Source organism: Crotalus tigris, unplaced genomic scaffold, assembly GCF_016545835.1.
Source record: "Crotalus tigris isolate CLP2741 ecotype Arizona unplaced genomic scaffold, ASM1654583v1 scf7180000024419.1143555, whole genome shotgun sequence".
NCBI classification, from domain to species: domain Eukaryota; kingdom Metazoa; phylum Chordata; class Lepidosauria; order Squamata; family Viperidae; genus Crotalus; species Crotalus tigris.
In genome coordinates this window covers 712,470-735,587 of record NW_024100585.1, presented here as the reverse complement: position 1 = coordinate 735,587, position 23,118 = coordinate 712,470, and the positions used below count along the sequence as shown (strand labels likewise).

Here is a 23,118-nt window from a genome sequence, read left to right as displayed (position 1 = left end):
TTATATATATTTAAGCATTACTCATCCTGCAGGAACAAAATCCAAACCCCATCTGCACAATATCCTTTTTAGGAGCAACAAAATGACAACAAAGCAGACAACATTTTTAAATTCTCCATAACTCTTCATGATGTAAGATATTATTTCTAATATTAGATGAAGCCTAACATTTATTGCAACTACTGTTAACAAATGCTTTTAATCAACAACCATCATATTGAAACTGAATCTGAACTTCAAACTTCCTAACTGGCTTCTTTCCCATCTTTAGCTTTTTAAAACACCTGACCTATTGAAGCATTCTGAGAAACCAGAAAGCTTTCACACATTTATGTACTATTCTGAGTGATTCTAATAAAGAAAGTTAATCCAACAGGGTATATTTTTCCAGATAGATCAATATGGCTATAACTGTTTATTTAATTTTTTTCTTATACATGGGTTCTTTTAACCCTGGCTTCAAAAATAATTAAAGGCTCTCTATATTGATTTTTCCCTTTGTAGCAGACAATACCAGAAATATTTAGTTCTGCATAAATTGCTACACTGTTACAGCTTTTATAAGGCAATCTCATGTATATCGGAATAATTAACTGTTTAGGTAATACTAATGTCTAAGTATCTAAAGAATCAATGGAATTAGCTTTATATGAACATTGTTAAAAAACGCATCATCAAAAGATTGGAAATAGTGAATTAGAGCTTGGGACTCAATGTCCAATATCATGTGTCCACATATAACCATCTATAATTCTTCAAAAAAAATGACAGAAAATAATTGGAATGCCCTAGAGGATTAAAAAACAGTGTTTCCTTCTAGGCTGGTGAGGCATAAGACCGAAAATTAATTGTGTAGTGCCACTCATTTTTTGAAGGCAGAGCTGGTCTAGGCAAGGATGAATATTGATCTACTGTAATACAATAGTCCCTTGTTCCGAAGGGATTAATTTAGAACAATATAACACTACATTGTGTGGATTTATTTTGTGTCTACAGTTCACCAGATCAAGCAAAAATAAATACACAAGCTTATTCCACTCTGTGATTGTAATGTCTATCCTGCATTTTTGCCAGTTGCATTAGAATTTAGTGACACCATTACTGTTTTAGGATTAACATTATCTTCAGTTTTTCAGTAATAATATGACACAAAAACATCAGCTTACTCCAACAGGGAAAGCTCAGCAGTGAATTAAGGTATCACAACTGATCTTATTTTAAAGAGAATCCCCCCCCCAAAAAAAAACACTAAATGGCTGAATAAATAAATGGAAAGAGAAAAGGCAAAAGTGACAGTAATTAAGAACATTCAGATAACTGACAGCTTTCGGATGTAAAATATACTGATATTGGACTAAGCTCCACTGAATTCCAGGGCTTCAATTGAAAAGATATGGTTAGGATCAGCCAATAGTGACACTCAATATTTTTAGATATTCAGACAAGCTGCATCAAACAATACAGAGAAGAAAATAACTCATAGCTTTTACAATTGCAGTCTCATAAATTGATTGCATGTGTTGTTTTATGCTGAATCTAATTAACCACTGTACTGTTTTTGAAAACATTGTCTAGGGGAGTCAAAGTAAAACCATGTATAAAGTGAACAGTGCACATAAAACTTGTTTTCCTTACATCAACCTTATTCACTTGAGTACTGTTATTTTGGAAATGCCTTTTTTCATGTCTGATCATAAAGCAGGAACTCTCTGTATGGGTTAGAGGCCAATGGGGGCTTCTGTGTGAACTCCTGTTCATGAAAGCTGTTGCAGTAAGCTGGGATAAGCACTCCTGAATAATAATTAGAACAAAACAGGAGACTCTCTGTTGCTATCACTGGCTTCTAAATAGAAATTGAACTCATTCTGTTAGTAACTAAACAACTGAAACTGTACCAATCTGAAAAACAGAGTTACATGTAAATTACAAAGGTAGAGTATATTTTTTGCTTAATAAACCTTTTAAAAGATATTTTCACTGCAGGCTACAATCCATGCATATTTTGTGGATTACAAATCATTTATATGCAAGAAGGGAAAATGTATATTTTGTCTTGAGTGCCTTATGAATTATTTTAAAAACTTACCAGAAGTGAAATTTGTCCCTCTTTCACAATATTTAAGATGCTCTTAGTTTTTTTCACATCCTCATTATTTTCTTCTGAATTTCCGGAATTGTTCCAGTTCACGTTACTGCTCAGTTTGTCATGCTTGCTTTCGGTACTTTGCAGATGAAAAGTCCTTAACTGGCAGTGGGACACAGACTTCTCCATTTTATCAGCAGAAGTCCTACTGAGGAAGCCCTTGCTCTGGGCTTCAGGTTCATGGACTGAGCCACTTTTAATGAGTGGCTGTGGAAATTCACGTTCTTCCACTAATTGCTTATGCTGATCAGCGCCAATGGACTGTGGTTTTTTCAACTGAGAGCCTTTCACAGGGGAGAGAACACAGAACTGTGTTGTTCCTGTGGGGGCCTTTTCAGTGTTCCCTACAGGACCGGACTTGCTGCTAAGACCATTCAGTGTGGAATACACATTCAAAATCCGTTTCTCGGGAGCTGCCTTTGTAAAAGCAGCAAGCTGCTGGTTCGACTTAATATAAGGCACATCCAAAATTTCATCCATGTCCAAGTCATAGTGCTCCAGCTCACCAAGCAAAACTCCAGGTTCAACACATTTAGATTTTAGGCTTTCGCCATTACCTGGAGTTTGATCACCATTCTGAGACATGGATGGAGGGTCATTGCTTTTCTGGCAGTCCACCTTCTGATTCTTTTGGTCATCACTTTCATTGTTTTCAGAGCTTTCCGGTTGGTGCTTAAGTGGTGAAACCCTCTTTACTGGTCTGAATTTGCTATACATGTCTGCAATGCCCGTTGGCTTTTGTGTATTTCCAAGGAGCGTTGAAACTCCTGAGCTCCAGTTTGTGGTAGACACTATAAGATACAAAGACAATTTAGAATGAATCCTCTTCCATTGTATTGTTGCTCATGCTTTATTATCCTACAAACATTGAACAAAAACTCCAGAAAATAGAATTATCCTTAAGCAAAATACTGTGGAAAGGTTTTCTTAACTATCTTTATCTACATATCTTTATACATATATGTTTGTAAGCAAGAATTAGATCTAAATTGCAAAGGAACTATTAACGTTAATACTTTAACCTCTTTGACAAAAGAAGAGCATTTAGACTTGAATAAAATAGAAAACAAAAAAATGTACATTGGAACTTGAAGTATTCCTAATTTTCTTCCTTTTTTCCTGGAATATAATTGTGATAGTTTGAAAGGAAAGGAAGGGATTCAGATACTAATGTATATGGGGGCATGTGATAGTAGAAGACATTACAGTTTTGGTTTTTTTTAAATATCCTTAGGATAAAATGTTAAAATCAGTAGATACTATCATAGCAATATTTATATTAACTGTGAAAGTGGTGTGGTTAGAAATGAAAATTGAGAACATTTTATAAGTCTTCATTTTATAAGCCATATTTAACATGCATTTTATAAGCCATATTTAATGTTTTATAAGCCATATTTAACATTTAGCACAGTAATGCTCCATTTGCAACTCTTTTGCACTCATGTGCAGAATTTCTGAGAAACGTAATTTTTGAAGAAGCAATTGGAATTGCATAGCAAACAATAAAAAAAACTACATATTTAAAACCAGAAACTGATTAGACTTATTATTATGGCTCCAAAAGCCTGTACAATGATATCACTTGATAGTATTTATTACTCCATCAACAAGATGCAACTTAAGAGTTTTACTAAATCCCATTCATTTTAGACATTATTTGTATATTGTGTACAATCTTGGGTTCAAAAGGCAACGCTTTTATGAAGGCTTTATTTACATGTGAAATTTTTTCCAAGTGATAGAGGCAATGGATACCACATGTTTCCCAGCTGTTCTTTTCTGACAAAAACCTCTTAAGCTTTGCAAAAATGAATTCTATTCAACACTGTTGAAAACACTTTTTTTAACATATGGATCTATGCAAGTAGACATGACAAGGCATCAATACTTTGTTAGTTTGCACTTAACTCTTCATCACTTTCAAAGGTAAAATTAATATTTCATTTTTTAGAATATCTAATCAAAAAAAGTTCTAGGGTTAGATAGCCTATTAAATTTATACTGAGAATGACCATACTCTTAGGCAACTGTAAAAAAAATCATGAAATTAAAGAAGAAAATTCATGTTTTTATTTTTCCTGGACAAAATTCATAGTAACTTGGAGATGAATTCTGCAGAATGTATTTGTCTATTAATTCCAGACTGAACTTTGATTCAGACCATTGAAAAGGGACTTAAATTTGCAAATATGGAATGGGACTTTTATCATGATTATCTAGTTTCATTGATTTTAGGCTAACTCTAAAGTCTATACAATATATTCAATTATATTATTTTCTGTATTTAGGTTTCCTTTCTTTCACTATAGAAAGGATGTTGAATTCATTATACATAATTATCTTGTCTTATTTTCACAGCAAAGTTCTGAATCTGACTATTAAGAATGATGGTAACTTGCCTTAAAAAGCAAATTTATACTTCTTATATACTGCCACATTTGATAAATCATAAGTTATGGTTATATAGACTAGGGTCTTATTTATCAGATAGATGAAATATTATTCTCAGTCAGCAGGTACATTTTATGCAGGTTTATAGAGAAAAAACAATAACTGAGTTTGAGTAGAAATGTAATTAAAATGTAGAGTAATTATTTATGCTAAAGCTAAAATCCATGTGAAATAACACAATGACAAGTCCTGTCAGCAATAATCAATGACAATTGATGACTTAATTAATCCAGCAAATTTTATGATTATGTAATATAAGAAAGAATGCTGAATTGACAAAAAAGCCAGTTAAAAGCCCTTTGGGAAGAGAAGCATTTGAGAGAAGATGACTTTACTTCTTGAGTTATTACTGCTCTCTTTCATACTAAGAGCTTCAGAGACCCAAGCTAGGGTTCATTACACTGCCTGTTTTTTTCCCAATATACCTAGCCATAAACTATAGTTTATAAACCACTGTGACTAGATTCAAACCCAAATGTATTATAGCTTAGAATGAAGAGCATAGTATTTTATTCATTCATTCAAAAACTCTTTACTTCCTTTGAAAAATTTGTCTATAAAATAAGACATTGGTTAGCATTGATTTAAGATTCTTAAATAACTATTTGCAGAAATTACTTTAACTTTTTTTTTGCCTAAAATACTGTCTACTTTCATAGGTCGTATATATCATCTGAGAGCCAATTTGGTATAGTGGTTAAGGCATCAGGCAAGAAAGTGGGAGACTATGAGTTGTAGTCTAGCTTTAGGCACAAAGCCAGCTGGGGGAGTCTAGGACAACTTGCTGCAGCCACCTTGTTGCCATCACCTAGTTGCGGCCACTTTGCCATGCCCCCCCCCTTACTGTGAGATGCCTCGCCCTGACAAACTTGCAGTGGGCACAATTTGTTGCAACCCTGGGTTTTCCACTCTGGTTTCCAAAGCCGGCCCAGCTTAAGGGAGGTGAAAGTTCCCATCAGCCCACACTCTTCCAAAGGCTTCCTCACCCCACACGAAAGGTGGGGAGAGGGGCAAGCAGGAATGGTGACAGAATTCTCTCCCAACAATGCCGCAAAGGCTCTTCCCACTTAAGAATCCAGCCCAGAAGAATGGCTCCTGCTTAGCCCACTGTCGGGAATGAGTCACCCTGTCACTGTCCCTGCTTGCTTCTCTCCTTGCCCAGGAGCTGCCAGCATGCTGAAGGAGAGGTCTTTCTCCCCAAGCCGGGGTGTGACTGGCAGCTTACCAGTTTGGATGCAGATAAAAGTCCTCAAGCTCGGAATGATGTATGTGTGTGTATACGTGCAGAACAATGACTCCCATTTAGCCCACTTTTCATGGGTGGGGGATGCTAGAAAGCGAGGTGAGGAAGCCTTTAGAGAAGGGATGCAGGCTGGCAGGAACATTCGCCTACCTTAAGCCAGGCTGGCTTTGGAAACCTGAGCAGAAGGTCCAAGGTCGTGGTGAGTTTTCCCTGTGGCACGTTAGCTGGGGCAGGGTGTCCTGCAGCAAGGTGGCCATGAATAGGTGACTGCGGCAAGGTGACTGCAGTGAGGTGGCAGTTGCCAGTTGTTCCATTCCTGAGTGTCCTTGGGCCAGTTGCTCTCAACTCTATGAAGGAGGCAATGGTAAACCACTTCTGAAAAACCTCATCAAGAAAACTTCAGGGGGTAGTCCAGGCAGCCATGAGAAATCAGTAACTGATTTGAAATCACAGTAAATAAATGTGTATTCTCTACTTTTTCTTTCTGCCTGCTGACTCTATAACAAAGAAAGCTTCACTTTATGAATGTCTATTTATTGTACACTTCTTAAAAGACACACATGGCTTTTCAAAGTTAAAAAAAAAACCAATTGTGTATCTCTCTTTATTTGCTTAGACCGCTAACATAAAGCTGATTTTTTTCCTCAGCCATAAATTTGGCCATTTTATCTATGAAAATTTTGCAAGTACAGTTGTCAGCCTTTCAAGAAGCAAAATCTAGAAGGAAACAACTAGTCTTTGGGAACTCTGAATCTGCAATTTCCTGCTGAACTTCTGCAATGCAAATTATTATTTTTTTTAAAAAAAACTAGCATTTATGTATGTGTGTGTAAGTGTGTGTGTGTATGTGTAAAATCTTGAAGAAATTGAAAATAAGCATCTTTTGAACTTTGAATATATAAATTATGAACTAGAAATATAAAAGATGAACCTGACCTATAATAAGAATAACTCTGGAAGCTTCCGGTGGATCTGCGTGCGCGATGGCGGCTACTTTGTAGCCGTCCTGGGTAAGTGTTTGAATCGCTATGAACAGCGGACATCAGCTGTTCAGCGGTTCAAAATCCCCCTCCCGGGCAAAAGGAGGGGGAAGAGGATTGTCTGAATAGTGGTAGAGCCTCTTATGCACCCCAAGGCCATTTTTTGGGGGTGAAAAGAGTGCTCCCACGGAGTTCAGACTGTCTCCGCTTCCCAGCTGCTTTTGTCTCTAGGGACAAAACAAGCCGCTGCAACCACTTCCGCGATTAAAGTGATCTGGTGAGTTTTTCTTAGAAGCGGACAGAGCTGAGTAGAGGATTTTGCTTTTGCTTTCTCTGATCTTATTTGGATTTTAAGTTTAAAGATTTACTTTTATATTCCCTTTTTTAATTTTTTTTCCTTTGTTGAAAGGGAAAGTAAAATGGCGATCAGCAGGCTTTTCGGTGTTTTTTTCCCCCTTTTTTTTAAATGACTGGAACGGAATGTGGATTTGTTTATTTATAATGATTTTTTGATGTTGGGTTTGGATTTTAAGAGGATTATTATTTCTGTTTAACTTTTTTGTTTTGTTTTTTGTACTTTTAAAAAAAATGGAATGGATTTTTTCTATTTAATCATTTTTTTCCCTTTCCCTTTTCTTTTTTTTAACTTTTTTCTTTTTATTATAATGATTTCCTTTTGAACGATTTTTTGATTTTTTGGAGTTAATCTCTCTTTTTCTTTTGCTTAACTTTTTTTTGGGGGGGGGGTAATTTTTAAGAAGGAGTAAAGATTTTTTTAAGATGGCTCCAAAGCGTTCAGTAATTCCTACAGCTCCTAAGGTGGTTTCTTCTTCGGTGTTATCATCAGCGCAACAACCTAAATCAATAGCTTCACCCTCTTCTTTGGCACAGTCAATAATGGTGAAGGATTTGCAAGACATGATGGGAAATGTTATATCTCAAATTAGGGGAGAAATGAAAGAGATTTTAGAGGAAAATAATAAGATTTTGAGGCAAGAGATAGTTTTGGCTTTAAAAGGAGTTGCCTCTGTTCTTGAAAAGCTGAACTTTCGCGTAGAAGAGGGAGCAGAAAAAGTGGAATTGATGGAGGGAAAATTTGAAAGCATGGAAAAAGAGATGGAAAATTTTCAAGATGAGATTCTTATGCTTCAATATAGACAAATGGAATATGCTTTAAGAATTAGAGGCTTGAGAGAGTCTGTGCAAGGAGATCTGAGAGAGATGGTTGCAAATGACTTTGCTGTGATTTTGAATAGAGAAAAAGAGGAAATACTTAGTGAAATTGAAAAAACATTTAGCGTTAACTCTGTGGTGGCAGAGCAAAAGAATTTGCCAAGAGATGTGGTAATTTATTTTGGTAAAAGATCCCTGCGCAACGAAATTATACAAGCTTTTTATAAGAAGAGGTTTCAAATTGCTTCACAAGATGTTATAATTTTAAAGGAGATCCCATCTAAAATTTTAAGAAGAAGAAAGGAGTTTGCTTTTTTAGCAGATGAACTTAAAAAGAGGCGAATCTTGTTCAGATGGGATGTTCCGACTGGAATGGTGGTGAGTTACCTGGGGATACGTTATAGACTTAATACTGTTTCTAAGGCAAAAGATTTTTACACTTCGGTCCTGGGGGTATGTTCATCGCCATCTATTATGTTTAAAGCTTTGGAAGAGAAGAAGGTAGAATTGCAGTCTGAAGAGCCTATACTTATGAAAATTGGGAAATCTCAGTTCGAGGGGCCTCAACAAGTTGAGATGGAGGAGCAGAGGATAACCTGTGCAACATATAATTGTAAAGAAAAGGAGCAACAGAAGAAGGAGGTCAAGGAAGCCTCACAAGTATTGGTTTCTGAATCTGCGGGAGTAAGATTTATAAACTTTTTGGAGCAACCTTTAAGGGTAGAATTGCAGTCTGAAGAGCCTATATTAATGAAAAATGGGAAATCTCAGTTCGAGGGGCCTCAACAAGTTGAGATGAAGGAGCAGAGGACAACCCGTGCAACATATAAACGTAAAGAAAAGGAGCAACAGAAGAAGGAGGTTAAGGAAGCCTCACAAGTATTGGTTCCTGAGTCTGCGGGAGAAGCAAGATTTATAAACTTTTTGGAGCAACCTTTAAGGGCAGATTTCAAAGCACTTCTTTCGAGGTTTATGGATAAGAGAGACTGATAAGGAATGTGTTTATTGTGGATGGAATTGGTTATTGGTAAAGATTTAAATATGTATAAGGGAATTTTAATGTTTTAAGTAATGTTTAAATTTGTGTTTTGGAGGGAGTTTATAAAGAATGATGGATAATAATATAAGTATGATATTAGAAAATGTTTAGAGTATATTATAATGTGTTTAATGATTGTAATTATAATTTTTTTATTATTATTATTTTTAAGAGAAGATAACTTGTTTAATTTAATGTATTTAGATTTGCTTAGGATTTATATGTGTTTTAAGTTTTTTTTGATAGGAGAGAAGATTATGGAGATTGAATGAAAATTTTAGATAAGAAGTTTAAGTTTAGCAATTCAAGGAGTATTCAAAAGAGTATTTAGTCTTAATGGTATAATGAATGTTTATATGTTTATTTTTGTGTCTTAGGATAAAGAAAGAGGGAGAGATTAGATTTTATATTGTATGTATAGATTTAAAGGAACATTTTGCTTTAAATATGTATAAGGGAATTTTAATGTTTTAAGTAATGTTTAAATTTGTGTTTTGGAGGGAGTTTATAAAGAATGATGAATAATAATATAAGTATGATATTAGAAAATGTTTAGAGTATATTATAACGTGTTTAATGATTGTAATTATTATTTTTAAGAGAAGATAACTTGTTTAATTTAATGTATTTAGATTTGCTTAGGATTTATATGTGTTTTAAGTTTTTTTGAAAAATTTTAACTAAGCCTGTACTCAGCTCTGGGAAGGTTGGGGGAGGGTATGGGAGGTTTGGGGAGGTGAGGGAGGATATGGGAGGGTTGGGGGGGTTTGGGGAAGGGAATTCTTTTGTAAAATTTAAAAATTTTCAATAATAATAATAATAATAAAGAATAACTCTGGAAGCGGGGGGGGGGATTATTCTGTGAGTGTCTCTGAGAAGGCTCCGTATCTGACTTTCCATGGGCTGAGAGCCTCGGTATCCCCTCTGGTGATGCCTTAACATGTTCAGATATCTAATTGAAAGGTATATGGCTGCATTGGAACCAGACTAGGTGTATACAATTCTGCTTCTAGCTTCTTAATCTTTTTTTTCCGGAGGGCAATCAGCTTGCACTTGTAGTATAATAAAGCTGGTTAAACTTACTACTCACAGTGAGATACCATCTTAATGCACAATTACAGGCTAGACAGAATGGAAACTAATACCTTTGAACACATAGATATATCCAAAGTAACATAACCTATCAAATGTCTTTGTGCATAATTGGAATAAAAAATGCAAAATGTTTTATGAAGTTATCAGAATGGTTAAACGATTTATGAAGTTTTCATAATGATTAAATGGTTTATAAAGTTATCAGAATGGTTAATGGTTAGCCTTGCTCCTAATAAACAGAGACGGATCATATATATATATACTTCAATTATAAGAAGTATCGCTGAAACTATTTCAGTTTTTGTCTTAATTGGCAAAAATGTCTCAGATGCTAGTAAGGAGCAACTGCCTCCCATACTTTTGAAATATTCCCTCTTGGACTGGTATGAAAAAACTGGAAAGTTTTGCTTATACACTAGTTTAATTGCAATTTAGCATGGTTAATCATCTTATAAATCATGTTTTGAAGTTGGCTTATTTAACATATAGTTTGGATGAATCACAGTTCTTTTAAGTCGTGACAAACCATGACATGACTGATTAAAAATAGAAAAGAAAACCCTTTCAACTGTCTATCCATACCAAAGAAAGCAAGGAGCTGCTGCCAAGGCTGGAGAGAAGCTGGGTTGTTCTGGATTTAACATGTAGAGGAAGCCATTGGCTGATTTTGTCTTTACAGAACTCAAAATATCCATATACTTATCATGTGTTATTTTCTCTTTCTCTTTTTCTCCTTTTCATTACTATATATACTTTCTTCAATTATTCTTTCTCAAGAGAAGGCAAATTGTGATTCTACTTCTGACAGACCAACATTCTTAACAACCCACAATAAAGCACTGCCTGGACTGTGAAAGGTTGCTAAACATAGAGTCCATAAAAAGAGGTTGGGAGGACTTCTCAGGAATATATAGAGGCAGGTTTTATACATCTGGAAGATGCAAGAATAAAGACGAGACCAATAGAAACAAGGGTTGTCAACTGCTAGGCATTGAAGTCAGGGTCATGTGGTGTTTCAAATGCTGGAACAGTGCTGGGAAGACCTGGGTTCAAGTCCAAGGAAGCTCACTAAATGATGTGGGTCTGGTTTTTAATCTTAGTCCAACCTACCTCAAAGGGTGGCTTTTAGGGGGAAATTGTGAAGAGGAAGTGATGGGTTAAGATACTGAATGAAAGACAAGATATAAATAAAAAAGTAAAGATGGTTTATGTGTATTATTTATATTAATACTGACCTGAAAATCAGATTTTTTTTTTAGTAAGAATCAGTCCCCCTCTCTTTTATTGGCCCTTGGGCTGAGAAGCAATTTGAGATAGAAATGTTTCATGATTCGTTATAAAGAAGCAAACAGTGTAAAATAAATTACCTTCTGAATGGAAATTGTAAATTTTTAGCAATACCACGCTGCATAATATATGCTTTTGATTAAAAGGGTTAATTTTAGGTATGGAAAAGCTGCAAACATTCATACTCACATGTTTATATCCTAATTATGATCATCAACACCCCAAGTAAATCCATTGGCTGAAGTGGATTAAGACCTATTCATTCATGAGCCTGGTGGAGCGGTGGTTAGAATGCAGTACTGCAGGCTACTTCTGCTGCCTGCTGGCTGCCAGCAGTTTGGCAGTTCGAGTCTCACCACCTCAAGGCTGACTCAGCCTTCCATCTTTCCGAGGTCGGTAAAATGAGGACCCAGATTGTTGGGGGCAATAGGCTGACTCTGTACACTGCTTAGAGAGGGCTGTAAAGCACTGTGAAGTGGTATAAAAGTCTAAGAGCTATTGCTATTGCTATTGAAATTATGGACAGTAATCTACCACTCTGATCAGGTTGCTAAATCAATGTTTTTGGACTTTCCAGACTAGGGCTAAAAGAAATTGACTAGGCCAAAGTCACCCAATCAGTTTCCATCCCTAAGGGAGGGAAAGAACTTGGATACCCCCCGGTCCTAGTCCAAAAATTTAATCACCATACCACACTGGTTTTCACACACACACACACACACACACACACACACACACACACACACACCTCATACAGACACATCTATACAACAAGTATTTACACTTTTTTTAAAGAAAAGCAGATTAAACTGATTTCATCACTATAGTTATATAAGAGTAGGGAGATTTAACAACAACATGAGGAAAGAGGAAAGTATTGGTTTTTGTTATTCCCTTGTGTGAGACTATAAAGGGATGGGCAATTTGGTCATTAATGGCTGTAACAAAAGAATTCAATAGAAAAATGCTAGTTACAATTGTTGGCAATTTTCTGTCATATGAAAGTTGATACAGAAATAAAATACTCTCAAAAGCCTAACACAAACTGAAGTTTCAAATCACTACTATGGGCACTTCACATTCTAAAATATTAATGAAACCACCATTTGATTTATGCATAATTAGGTTTTCAAAGCGCCGTGCAGATATGTTACTCTCATCCATAGAATTTGCTTCTCGTTGAAGAAAGAAACAAAAGAGCTTAATCCGATTTACAAACTGAAAAACAACACTGAATGCACTTTTTGTTGGGGGGGGGGGAAGGTCTCCAGCTGTTTCTCATCTCAGTCCATGACTCTTCATTTAGTTTACACTATTAAACTCAAAAACTTTGCTTTCATCTTAACTGTTACAGCATGCTTCAGAGTAGATTCTATCTTGTAGCATTCTTGATAGAGTTTCAGAATTTGGCAAAACATTATGCTTCAAACTGGTCATGACCATCTGTGCAGTAAATGTATCCAACATTTTTTCATTGGCGCCTGCATCATTATGTCTTGTCACTAATGGTTTCTCGGGTTTTTCAGTAAATTGTTGCATATACTGTGGTTTGGAGTTGCTGAGATTAAACTCTGTGTTTTGCTGTCTAGCACCAAATCCTTTTATGGAACTTTTTGTTGGTGCCGTTGCTAATAATCTAACATCTTAAAAAAATAGAGGGAAAAACTGAGGTTAGGATTGGGGTTGGATGGTAGCAATGAAGAAACCCATTGTTACGGAAAATTATCACACAAAATGAGCTGTAAGGAGACTGTTAGGTTGAAGGGAAGGGGAGGAAATCACCCTGCTTTGTACCAACTGTAAAAATGAAGTTTCCAAAAAGTAGCATACCTGTTCTGTCTTCATTCTGCGAATCACACTTCCTACGTAATTCTGGGATAGTCTTGAAGGAAGTTACTGAGTACTGAAAAATAAGAATTAAAAATCACATATAACTAAAATTCAGTTATGCTATGAGTAAAGAAACTGCCTCATTTTAATGGAATAATATATGATCCATTGCTTTATTATACAGTGTGTGTGTGTCCATTTTGCTGATGGGCAAACACAGTTGGATACAGCTCGAAGTTTTGCTTTTAGACATAAGGATTCATCTTTCAGAAAGAAAGCAAGTCTGCATGAAATTCAACCACACTAAGTCAACTGACTATAATCTACAAAGACTAATCCACTGCAATGTAAATTTCCCACAGCAGATTTCAAAATCAAACAAAGCAAAAGGAGGTACTCACATTTCCTAGATAAGCCCAATGTGATCAAAGAGATAAATGAGAAGAACATCCAAATGGCAAAATGCTTTCTAGCTTGTTTGCTTTATAAAAACATAAAAAGTGAATCCATCTAAATTGCAGTGTAATTTTCTAGTGCTTCTAGGAATATTATATTAAACATCCAAGCAAGCATTGTGGCTGACTGAATATGAGTAATGGATACATTGCAGAACTCTTAGATCACTGTTGCATTGATTATGGATTTTGTTTTTTACTGTTTACATAGTTTATGTTTTTAAAGTGGTGTGTCTTAAAAATAGCCAAAATACAGAAATGCTCTCTGCTATGCTTTTATCTTATAAAGGAAAATAAACCAAATTCTCATGGATTACGCATCAAAATAAAGGTTGCTTTCTATTTTGATACAATTTGATGTTCATGAAGTTATCATTGGATTCACTTTTAAACAGTGTCAAATGTCTGGTAAATTGCAATAATTCCTTTTGGGATGTCACCCATATAATCTAGCATTGTTAAGCTAATCTTTCTACAGATCTTATAATATCTGTACTTATACTACTCGTATTACAGAATGGGCAATAATGCTGCTATTCTAGAACAGTACAGAAGGAAGGAAGGAAGGAAGGAAGGAAGGAAGGAAGGAAGGAAGGAAGGAAGGAAGGAAGGAAGGAAGGAAAGGCAATTCCATCTCTATCAGCAATATCTTATCTTAATATCTTAATACAATATTTTAATGTAGTGTAAACCAACCAATCAAGCAGTTTAAGCTCTCGTGAGTTCTAGAGGACCTGGTGTTAGCTGGTCCAGTCAGTTAATACTAATAAGTCTTTTTTTGGGGGGGGGCAATTAGTTGCAGAACATAAGATTCAGGTCCAATCCTTTTTAAATATCCATATTCTTATGAATAGTTGGGAAATACAGTACATCTGAATGCCTTTTATATAATGCATATGAAGAGAAACAGAGGTATTAAGATCTTCTAGACTAGAGCAATGTGTGATATCCTTCCTTTTTAAGCATTATTATGCACATAAACTGCATACACAACTTCTAGATTGGAATTGCAGGACTAGAAAAAGAGTCAATATTATACAACAAACTCTTGGATAAGCTGAAATCTTTAGGTGCCAAAATACATTCCCAAAATTGGATTTGGCTTATCTGCAGAAGGGCTGATCCACAAGTATATACTATAGTAATTTTTAAAAGTACCTGTATTTCCCATAGATAATCATGTATAAGTCATAATATAATAATATAATATAATATAATATAATATAATATAATATAATATAATATAATAATATAATAATATCACATCACATCATATATAAATTTTATTCTTTTATCAGACAAAAAACCTAACATCACATACAATGCAGCTAAAATTTTTGTTGCAGCTGTTCTATAGTAATTTGTTAGTGTCCTAACAAATTACTGCAGAATTAGATCTGCTGTAACAAGGAATAAATATTATGTCCGGGATAAATAACATTACATGTTATGTCATTAGAAGTTGATGTACCATTTTAAATTGGTGGTTATATGCTATATTACTGAAATGGAATTTTGTTGTCCAGCAGTTTTATTGTTCTGATCAAATAATTTGTATGTGTGTGTGTCAGGGGAATATGACCACAACACAGATACTTGAATTATAACATGAAAAATAATGTTTCTATTTATTAACTCTAATGGCATAGCAGTGACAATCCAATTATTGCCAGACCCCACACATTCCTGAAAAAAAGTTTGAATTCTTACAGTATATAATCCTAACTTTTTAAAGAATAGTATACAAAGAAATACAAAATATACAATATAGCACTCACATAGTTGTGGTGTAAATGCCACACACATTAATCTGGGGACAACAGTTAATGCTGACTTTGGTAAAAAAAAAAGCTATATAGGCAAATGATCAGACGTAAGCTATAGATCAAACTTAGGCTGTTCACATAAGCTTTATTTACTATAAAGAATTACAATAGAATTATCAGGTGTTCTATTATTTACCTTAACACATTCCATATTCTCTCATCATCTAGATCAGGGGTCTTTAAATATTTTCAGCCCATGGAAATTGTTGGTATAATAATCCCAGAAACTTTGATGAAAAGATAAGGCTTTTCTAGTGACAGAAAATTGGTTATGTTCGTGCAATTGTTTGTTTGCTCTTAGGTGCTCATGGAACCTCATCAAGTTCTTGAGGAAGCCTAGAATTCCACGAAATAGTTTGAAAACCTTGATCTAAGGTTTTGCTGTGGTGAATGAATCAAAGAAAAAACTCCATATTTCATTTGTTCTAACTCTTTTTCATTCTTTTGTTCTCATTAGATATCTCATGTGAGCTATCCCCACTTTACTGAATTTGCCCATTTATTTCACATTTCTCTCTTTATATAGGGCTGAAATTTTTGCAAGACTTTAAGCAAACTTTGGAGTAATTTGGGCAATTTGCATTCTCCTGCACCTTTTTTCTTCACTGTGGGATAGATATACACTGAATTTGACTGATCTCTAGGTCATGCAGTGATGTTTTCTACTGGTTAACTCAGAACCATAAGCACTTTTAACAGCTTATTATACTGCTATATTAACAGTATACTAGTATTTCATCTATTATCTTTCATTTATTATGTCACACTTGGATTAATTGTACCTCATTTTGTAACAGAGATGATGTCTGAATATATTCTCTGTCTACAAGTACTGTCATTTTATCACCCAAAGTTAAAAGTTTAGGCACATTTTTCTATATTCCTTTAATTAATTTGCCTCCTTTCTTCCATAATTATTCTTGGATATTACTATCTAAGCCCTAAATTTTCCTGTGATTTTTCTGAGATTTTTGAAAATATCTCTCCTTTTATTTTTCTTGTTATACTCTCCTTTTTTAAATGTTTTGCTTGAAATACCTTTCCTTTTCCTTGCTCAATTAATACCGGGACTCTGTTTTCAGTTTTCTACACACTTCTTGCTGCCCTAAATGTTCACCCTCCAGGTTTCCTGGTAAGCATGCTAGTTTTGTACGAAAGTTGGATAGATTCCTTTTTGAAATGTTAGATTTATTTTCTCTTTTGTTTTTTACTATCTTGTCCAATAGCAGAATAAAGAATAACACAGTTGGAAGAGACCTTGGAGGTCTTCTAGTGTAACCCCTTGCTTAAGCAGGGGACTCTATACTAATCTGGACTATGTGAATTAAATTTGTTTTTAACTTCTATCTTATATTCTGTATGCCAAGGGTCATAAACTTGCTGACATCTCAACATTTTAATTTTTCATGTTTAACTCCTTATTAGAGAGCTGCTGGGATAACCTTGGAGAAAGTATGAAAGAAAAATCCATAGCAATCCATGAACTGAAGCTGATTAAACAAAATAGTCAAGAAAAAAATGTAAAGTTACTCTATATTAACTCTCTTTATATAAGATAGAGGGAAGAAGAAACATTGTTCAATTCTCATGATTCTGTTATTATAGCCTATATCAATAGATATCAATTTCAATATTTCATGTGGAGTTCTTTTTCTGATCTGGCCTAGTTTGAAGGGCTGAAATCCCTATATTTGACCCTTAATAACCCATGGTTGGTTTGATAATTGGCTTTGGAAACGTCCCGGATTGCACTTCTCAATCTACTGTTTTGCATTACGTATTTGATTTGCTATTTCTATTTAATTCACAAGATGTTCATCTGGTACTTTCCACATGAAGTGTCTATATTTATGTTGTTCAAAACAGATGTTGGTAATAAAGAAAGAAGTCCATTAATTCTATTAAGTGTCTTTTGCATCATTATGTTCACTTAGTCTAACTCCTCTGTTAATTCTAGATTCCTCTTTTTCTCAGACATCTACATGCCAATAGATAAACACATAGCAATGTCCTTTTGTAAATATTAGTTTCATCCCATTCTATCCTTATAACCTAAAAAGTTGGCATTGTTTGGAGAACAGTGCTTTGCAACTGTTCCTCATCGTGACAATCCTTTTATGAATGGATCAGTTTGACTGAGGAAGCATTTTGCAAAAAATGCCCACAATACTTTCTCAACATCCAAGTGTTTCCAGCAGCCCACAAAGTTTGGGGGTCACTGCACATGCACAAACAAACCTCAAATATAAGCACAGATATTCTATCAATATTATGAAGCAAACCTTTATCAGATCAGTGCTTCCCAAACTTTTCAAGTATGAAGAACCCTTTTCAACATTAAAAAATTGTAAGTCCCAACATTAATTGTAGTTTAAATGTCTTGACTGAAATAAAGCAGTGACAAAAGACTTCAGAGATATTGTTAAATGAATGTTTCTTTTGTTATGTTAATTTATGTAAACATTTATATAATCATAACAGAATTCACATAGAATTAAAATATTATATTAAAGGAAACTTTCTATAGAAAGTTATTTTTCCTGTTCAGAGGAGAAAGCCCTCTGGCACCATTAAATGGTGCAAAAGGCATCTCCCCCCCTTCATTCATGAAGAGATTAGAAACCAGAATTTGAGACTGCTGGATTAAAGTGTACCCTCAAAATATCACAACCTTTTGAAATGGATTAAAGAGGTTTCCATTTGTAGACTTTAATAATGGACAAATATGTGAAGCATTTGCTTGAATGAACTGATCACTGATAGTTTACCAGTGAAAAGCTACAAGAGAAAAGAACATCATGTCCTTATAGAAACTTTTGATTTGTTGAATGCAGGTAATGTTACACATTGAAATAGAATTTATATACAGTATTCCACTGTAATGCAATTCGTTAGGCCAAACCTATTTTCTGTATATTGTTTTCCTTCTCATGGAATGGCAATCCATTTCATTTTAACTGCGTTAAAATATATACAATTCTCTGTAAAAAAAACTATTAAACATGTTATAAAATCTGATTGCAATTTTAATGGTGTGTGGTTGATTGCATTAACAGATTTTCTTCTGTTCAGGTCCTGTATCTCTCCTCCCCACCCTCTACCTCATATGAACGTTTAAAATATCAGCCATTTCTGTAAGTAGAATAAACAGAATTTCAGATTAGAAAATCTATTAAGTAATCAAGAAGCAACATTGCTCACTTCTTTCTAGGTAACTAGCAACTTTTCACTTTCTTCCATTCTTAGCTTCTATCTAGTTTCATGGGAAATAGTTATCAAACTACCTTGCAATTGAGTTTTAAATATTGCCTTGCCCTATTTGTTTAATCTTATACTTGAAAAACACTATTTAAATGGACACACACACACATGATAAAAGAAGCTAATTATAATCCTAGCAAATGCTGTATGCCTATTATAGTTTTTTTTTAACTTACTTAAATAGCTATGTTATTGTGGAACAAATCTGAAATAAATTACACATAGGTAATGGATTTTTAGCTATTGTTTTTTATGGGAGAATAATATGGATGTTTTGCTTCTACTGAACATACCTTTGACTAGACTGTTCCCTTAACATCCAGTTTCTTGTCAGCACAGAATTCAATTTAGTAGAAACCACACCAGAAAAAGCATCAGTGTGATCCAAGAAACAAACAAATATACTTTAAAAATCCCTTCTAACCCCATGTGCAGTTTGTATCTTCCTCAATCTGAGAGGCCTGGGAGTCTGATAGTTCAGCACAGGATCTTAGGTATTTTAAACATTACACTCTTCTGGAGTGAGAGCTCTGATGTTCCTGTGATATGTTGGAGCTACTCTCCCAGTTTAGGAGTCACAGCCCTGAGTAATCCACTAGGATTACTTTGGCCTTTACTATCCACATTCTCTCAAGTTCCTCCTTTAGCCCTGGTACTTCTCCAGCTTCTCATACTCCTTCTTCCTTATGTTGTGCTATTTGGCACTGGTACATCTATCGCTACTGCTGTCTTCTGGTATTTATCTTTTAACCCAACCCTGTCTAACCCCTTCCCAATATCTGCCACCTTAGCTATCTGTCAATAGTATATCCCATGCAGAGTCTTGTTTTGCCCTGCTTGAACTTCCTCTCAAGTCTGCTACTGCCTCAGATGTCCTCATAGCTGTTGTTCTTTGGATGTCACTTCATTTATGTACTCCTAAATGCTGTAGTTTCATCCAGGACAGTGGCTTTGACACTCACCAAACATTTGGTGTCCTCCTTTGGCCAACTCATTATACCGGCAGGATATCTGGTAACTGGTAGGGCATACATGTTGATGGTATGGATCATGTTCTTCCCATTGAGCTGGCTCTTCAGGGCCTTTCTTATCCTTTGGTGGTACAGACAAGTACCATACAAGATGTTGCTGTCTTGCTTGTCTCTTCATCATGGGATACCAAGGTACTTATATATGGTCTGTAATCCACTATGTGGCCCACTTGTAGTTTCACCCCATCAGTCTCGATTGCCTACTCTCTCTTGACTACCATCTGGCCACACATCTCCAATCCACATGACATCTCACTGTAGATCTCTGTTAACTGGATTAGAAATTCAATGTCTCATTCGCTCTTAGCATTCGGATTGGTATCATTCATGTAGAGGAGGTAATTCTACTCTTGAACCCATATCCATATCCAGTCCTTCTGATTATCTAGCTGACAGAAGTTTCCATGTTATGGGAAGGCAGGTTATTGGCTGGTAGTTGGATGGAGCTATTCCATTGTGGGAGTCTTTCATGATCAAAACTGTTCTTCCTTGTGGTAGCCAGTCTGGGTAGGAGCTAGTTGCTAGCAACTGATTCATCTGTACTGCTAAACATTAATGCATTGTTGTTATTTCTTTAGCTAGTAGGTATGCATCATACCTGGGCCAGGTGTACAGGTAGTCCTTGACTTACAACAATTCATTTAGTGACTATTCAAAGTTACAACAGCCCTGAAAAAAATGACTTATAACTGTTTTCACACTTCTGACCATTGCAGCATCCTCATGGTCATGTGATTAAAAATTCAGATGCTTGACTACTGACTCATGTTTATGATAGTTGCATGTGATTCCCTTTTGCAACTTTCTAAGAAGCAAAATCAATGGGGAAGCCAGATTCACTTAACAACCATATTATTAATTTAACGCCTGGAGTGATTTATTTAAAAATGGTGGCAAGAAAGATCATAAAATGGGGCAAAGCTCACTTAACAAATCTCTCATTTACCAGCTTCGGGTTCCATTGTGATCATAAGTTGAGGACTACCTGTGCTTAGTCACTATTGGATGTTTGTTACTGTGATAATAACTGGTTCCTGTTCTGGGAGGTTGTTGTGGTGTGCTCTCACATCCTGCAGCCACTTTGCACTGGTGTTATGTGTCTTCTCTTTCTCCTATATATTCTTTCAGTACTGTTCAGTTCCAATTATGGTGGCTGTGTTGTTACTATGTTGTTGCCCTGCTGTTGGATGATTCTTTGGAGAACAGGACATTTATTTCTTGGCCTCTGTTTCTTTAGTGTATTTTCTTAGCCTGGTAGCCAGTGCTATGAGCCTTTGTTCCTCTTGATTGTGTAGCCAAACATCTCCAGGATTACAGCAGTGCAATGGTTTCAGTTATGGTGGTAGTAGGCATAGCTGTGAAGGCTCTCTTGGCACCTTTTGGTATATTATCTGATGGTACTTCTCTACGAGCCTTGGTAACTGGTCTTGAGGGTTGACTATAGGTAGTTTGTCCATCATCTTAAGACTCACATGAGCTGTTGTGCTCTGTAATGGAGGGGTGTGGCAGTGATGTTCCAGCTTCAGGTGTTGGCTGCATATTCAGGTGTCTTTCCAGGTATTCTTGCATCTGGGATTTAATGTGTAGATGGTCTTTCTCAAGCATCTTCTTCACAATTTTGAAGCATTAGGTAACAAGCAGTTTCTCAGTTAGTGTGGATGCAAATCTTCCATCCATCCATAGTTCTTTCATACATATCATATATATCTTCTCATTAGGAGTACTATTGTAGTAGAGTTCAATCAATTCCAGGTTCTCTTGCTCATCCATGTATGCTTTATTCCAGTAGAATAAAATCCTAATTCCCTAATATCTGACATAGACCTTATTACTCTGGGCCATGTCCGAGCTAGTATGATTCTTCTGCTTCATGTCACTTTCACATTGGAGGTAAACAGATGAAACATTAGGGGATATTTGCCCAAGGAACTCTACTGCTATGGTAGGTATGTAATTAGTTTGGTGTTTGCATCCTGTTCAAATACAGTAGTTTGCCCTGACAGTGTTGGTGGGGATGTAGTTTTCTCCTTGGTAGTTCCTTGATCAGGATATTACTCTGAAATACTCTAATCAATGAACTATCAAGGAGAAAACCATAACCCCATCCACACTGGCATTCTTGGGAAGGCACAAGACTGCCTTATTTAATTGCATGTAGTCAATGGTGTTTTACAGTACTCATTATGAGACTGGAGAATTTGTATTTCTAGAACTGACAGTAACATTCATTAGTGAGATGCTATAGGAAGAAAAGATTGCTTTGTTTTATGCTTCCATAGGTTCTGGGATATGTTCCTTTATTCTACAGTGATAAACTGACAATTATTCTGAATACATTATACTAGGAGCACTGTCTAATAAATTTACAGTCCCTGCCTTAATTAAACATCAACACAAAGAAAGAAAAATTGTTCAGAATTTGTTCATTTGTTCAAGCAAATGAAAATTAAACAAAAGAACAATGGCACATAAAAGCCAGAATAAAAATAGAAAATCTGCACAAATATGTCTAATACCCTTACTTACTGAGCATTTAACATTTATTTGATTTAAAATTGTTACTGGTATTCATAACATAAAATAATCTGTAGTCACAATCTCATTATGGACATTGAAATAAGATGCATCATTAGTTCTGTAAGATTTTGCAAAGTGTAAGCCTTAGAATGATAGCATTTTAATAATGGAATAAGAAATTGATTACTGAATTTAGATTTGCTAAATGTACTACAGGCTAAATGGATTCTTAATTCCTATTAAAGTGAAACACTGAGTTCTCAGAATTACAAACTTTGGATGTTCCTGGATGGGGTTGGAATAAGGAAATGAAACCACAGAATATATATATATGTTGTTTATTCAAGATACAGCTCTATATTTCCACATCTTGAAATTACAGTTATAAAAAACCCTCCAACAGGATTGTCGCATAACTGTCCTATCCAGTTTATTCCCTTTCCCAACAGTGATTAGCCAGATATAGTAACTTAGGCAGTTTCACCACCAGGGCACAATATGCCACTTATAATTATTGCTAATAAAAGTGTTCCTTGGAATTGGCAGTTTTTGAAGAGTGCTTGGATTCCTTCATATTTTAATCTGTTTATTGGCTGGTGCCTTCTCAGAATTTGCCTGTACTCTGAACCAAGGTGGCGCAGCAATTAGACTGCAGTACTGCAGGCCACTTTAGCTGACTGTGTCCAGCAGGTCAGCGGTTCAAATCTCACCGGCTCAAGGTTGACTCAGCCTTCCATCCTTCTGAGGTAGGTAAAATGAGGACCCAGATTGTTGGGGGCAATGT

At 35.4% G+C, this 23,118-nt stretch overlaps 1 protein-coding gene across 3 annotated transcripts in view; it reads right to left on the bottom strand.

Moving 5' to 3' along the window:
- Nucleotides 1-23,118, bottom strand: part of LOC120301983 (synuclein alpha interacting protein) — a 119,696-nt gene that overhangs the window by 33,640 nt on the left and 62,938 nt on the right. For all 3 annotated transcript variants that reach the window (XM_039329856.1, XM_039329859.1, XM_039329857.1), the window contains exons 3-4: nt 13,245-13,317; nt 2,087-2,934 (exon numbers count right to left, since the gene is read on the bottom strand). In XM_039329856.1, the coding sequence (XP_039185790.1) occupies nt 2,087-2,934; nt 13,245-13,317 (921 nt within the window). The remainder of the gene's footprint in view (nt 1-2,086; nt 2,935-13,244; nt 13,318-23,118) is intronic.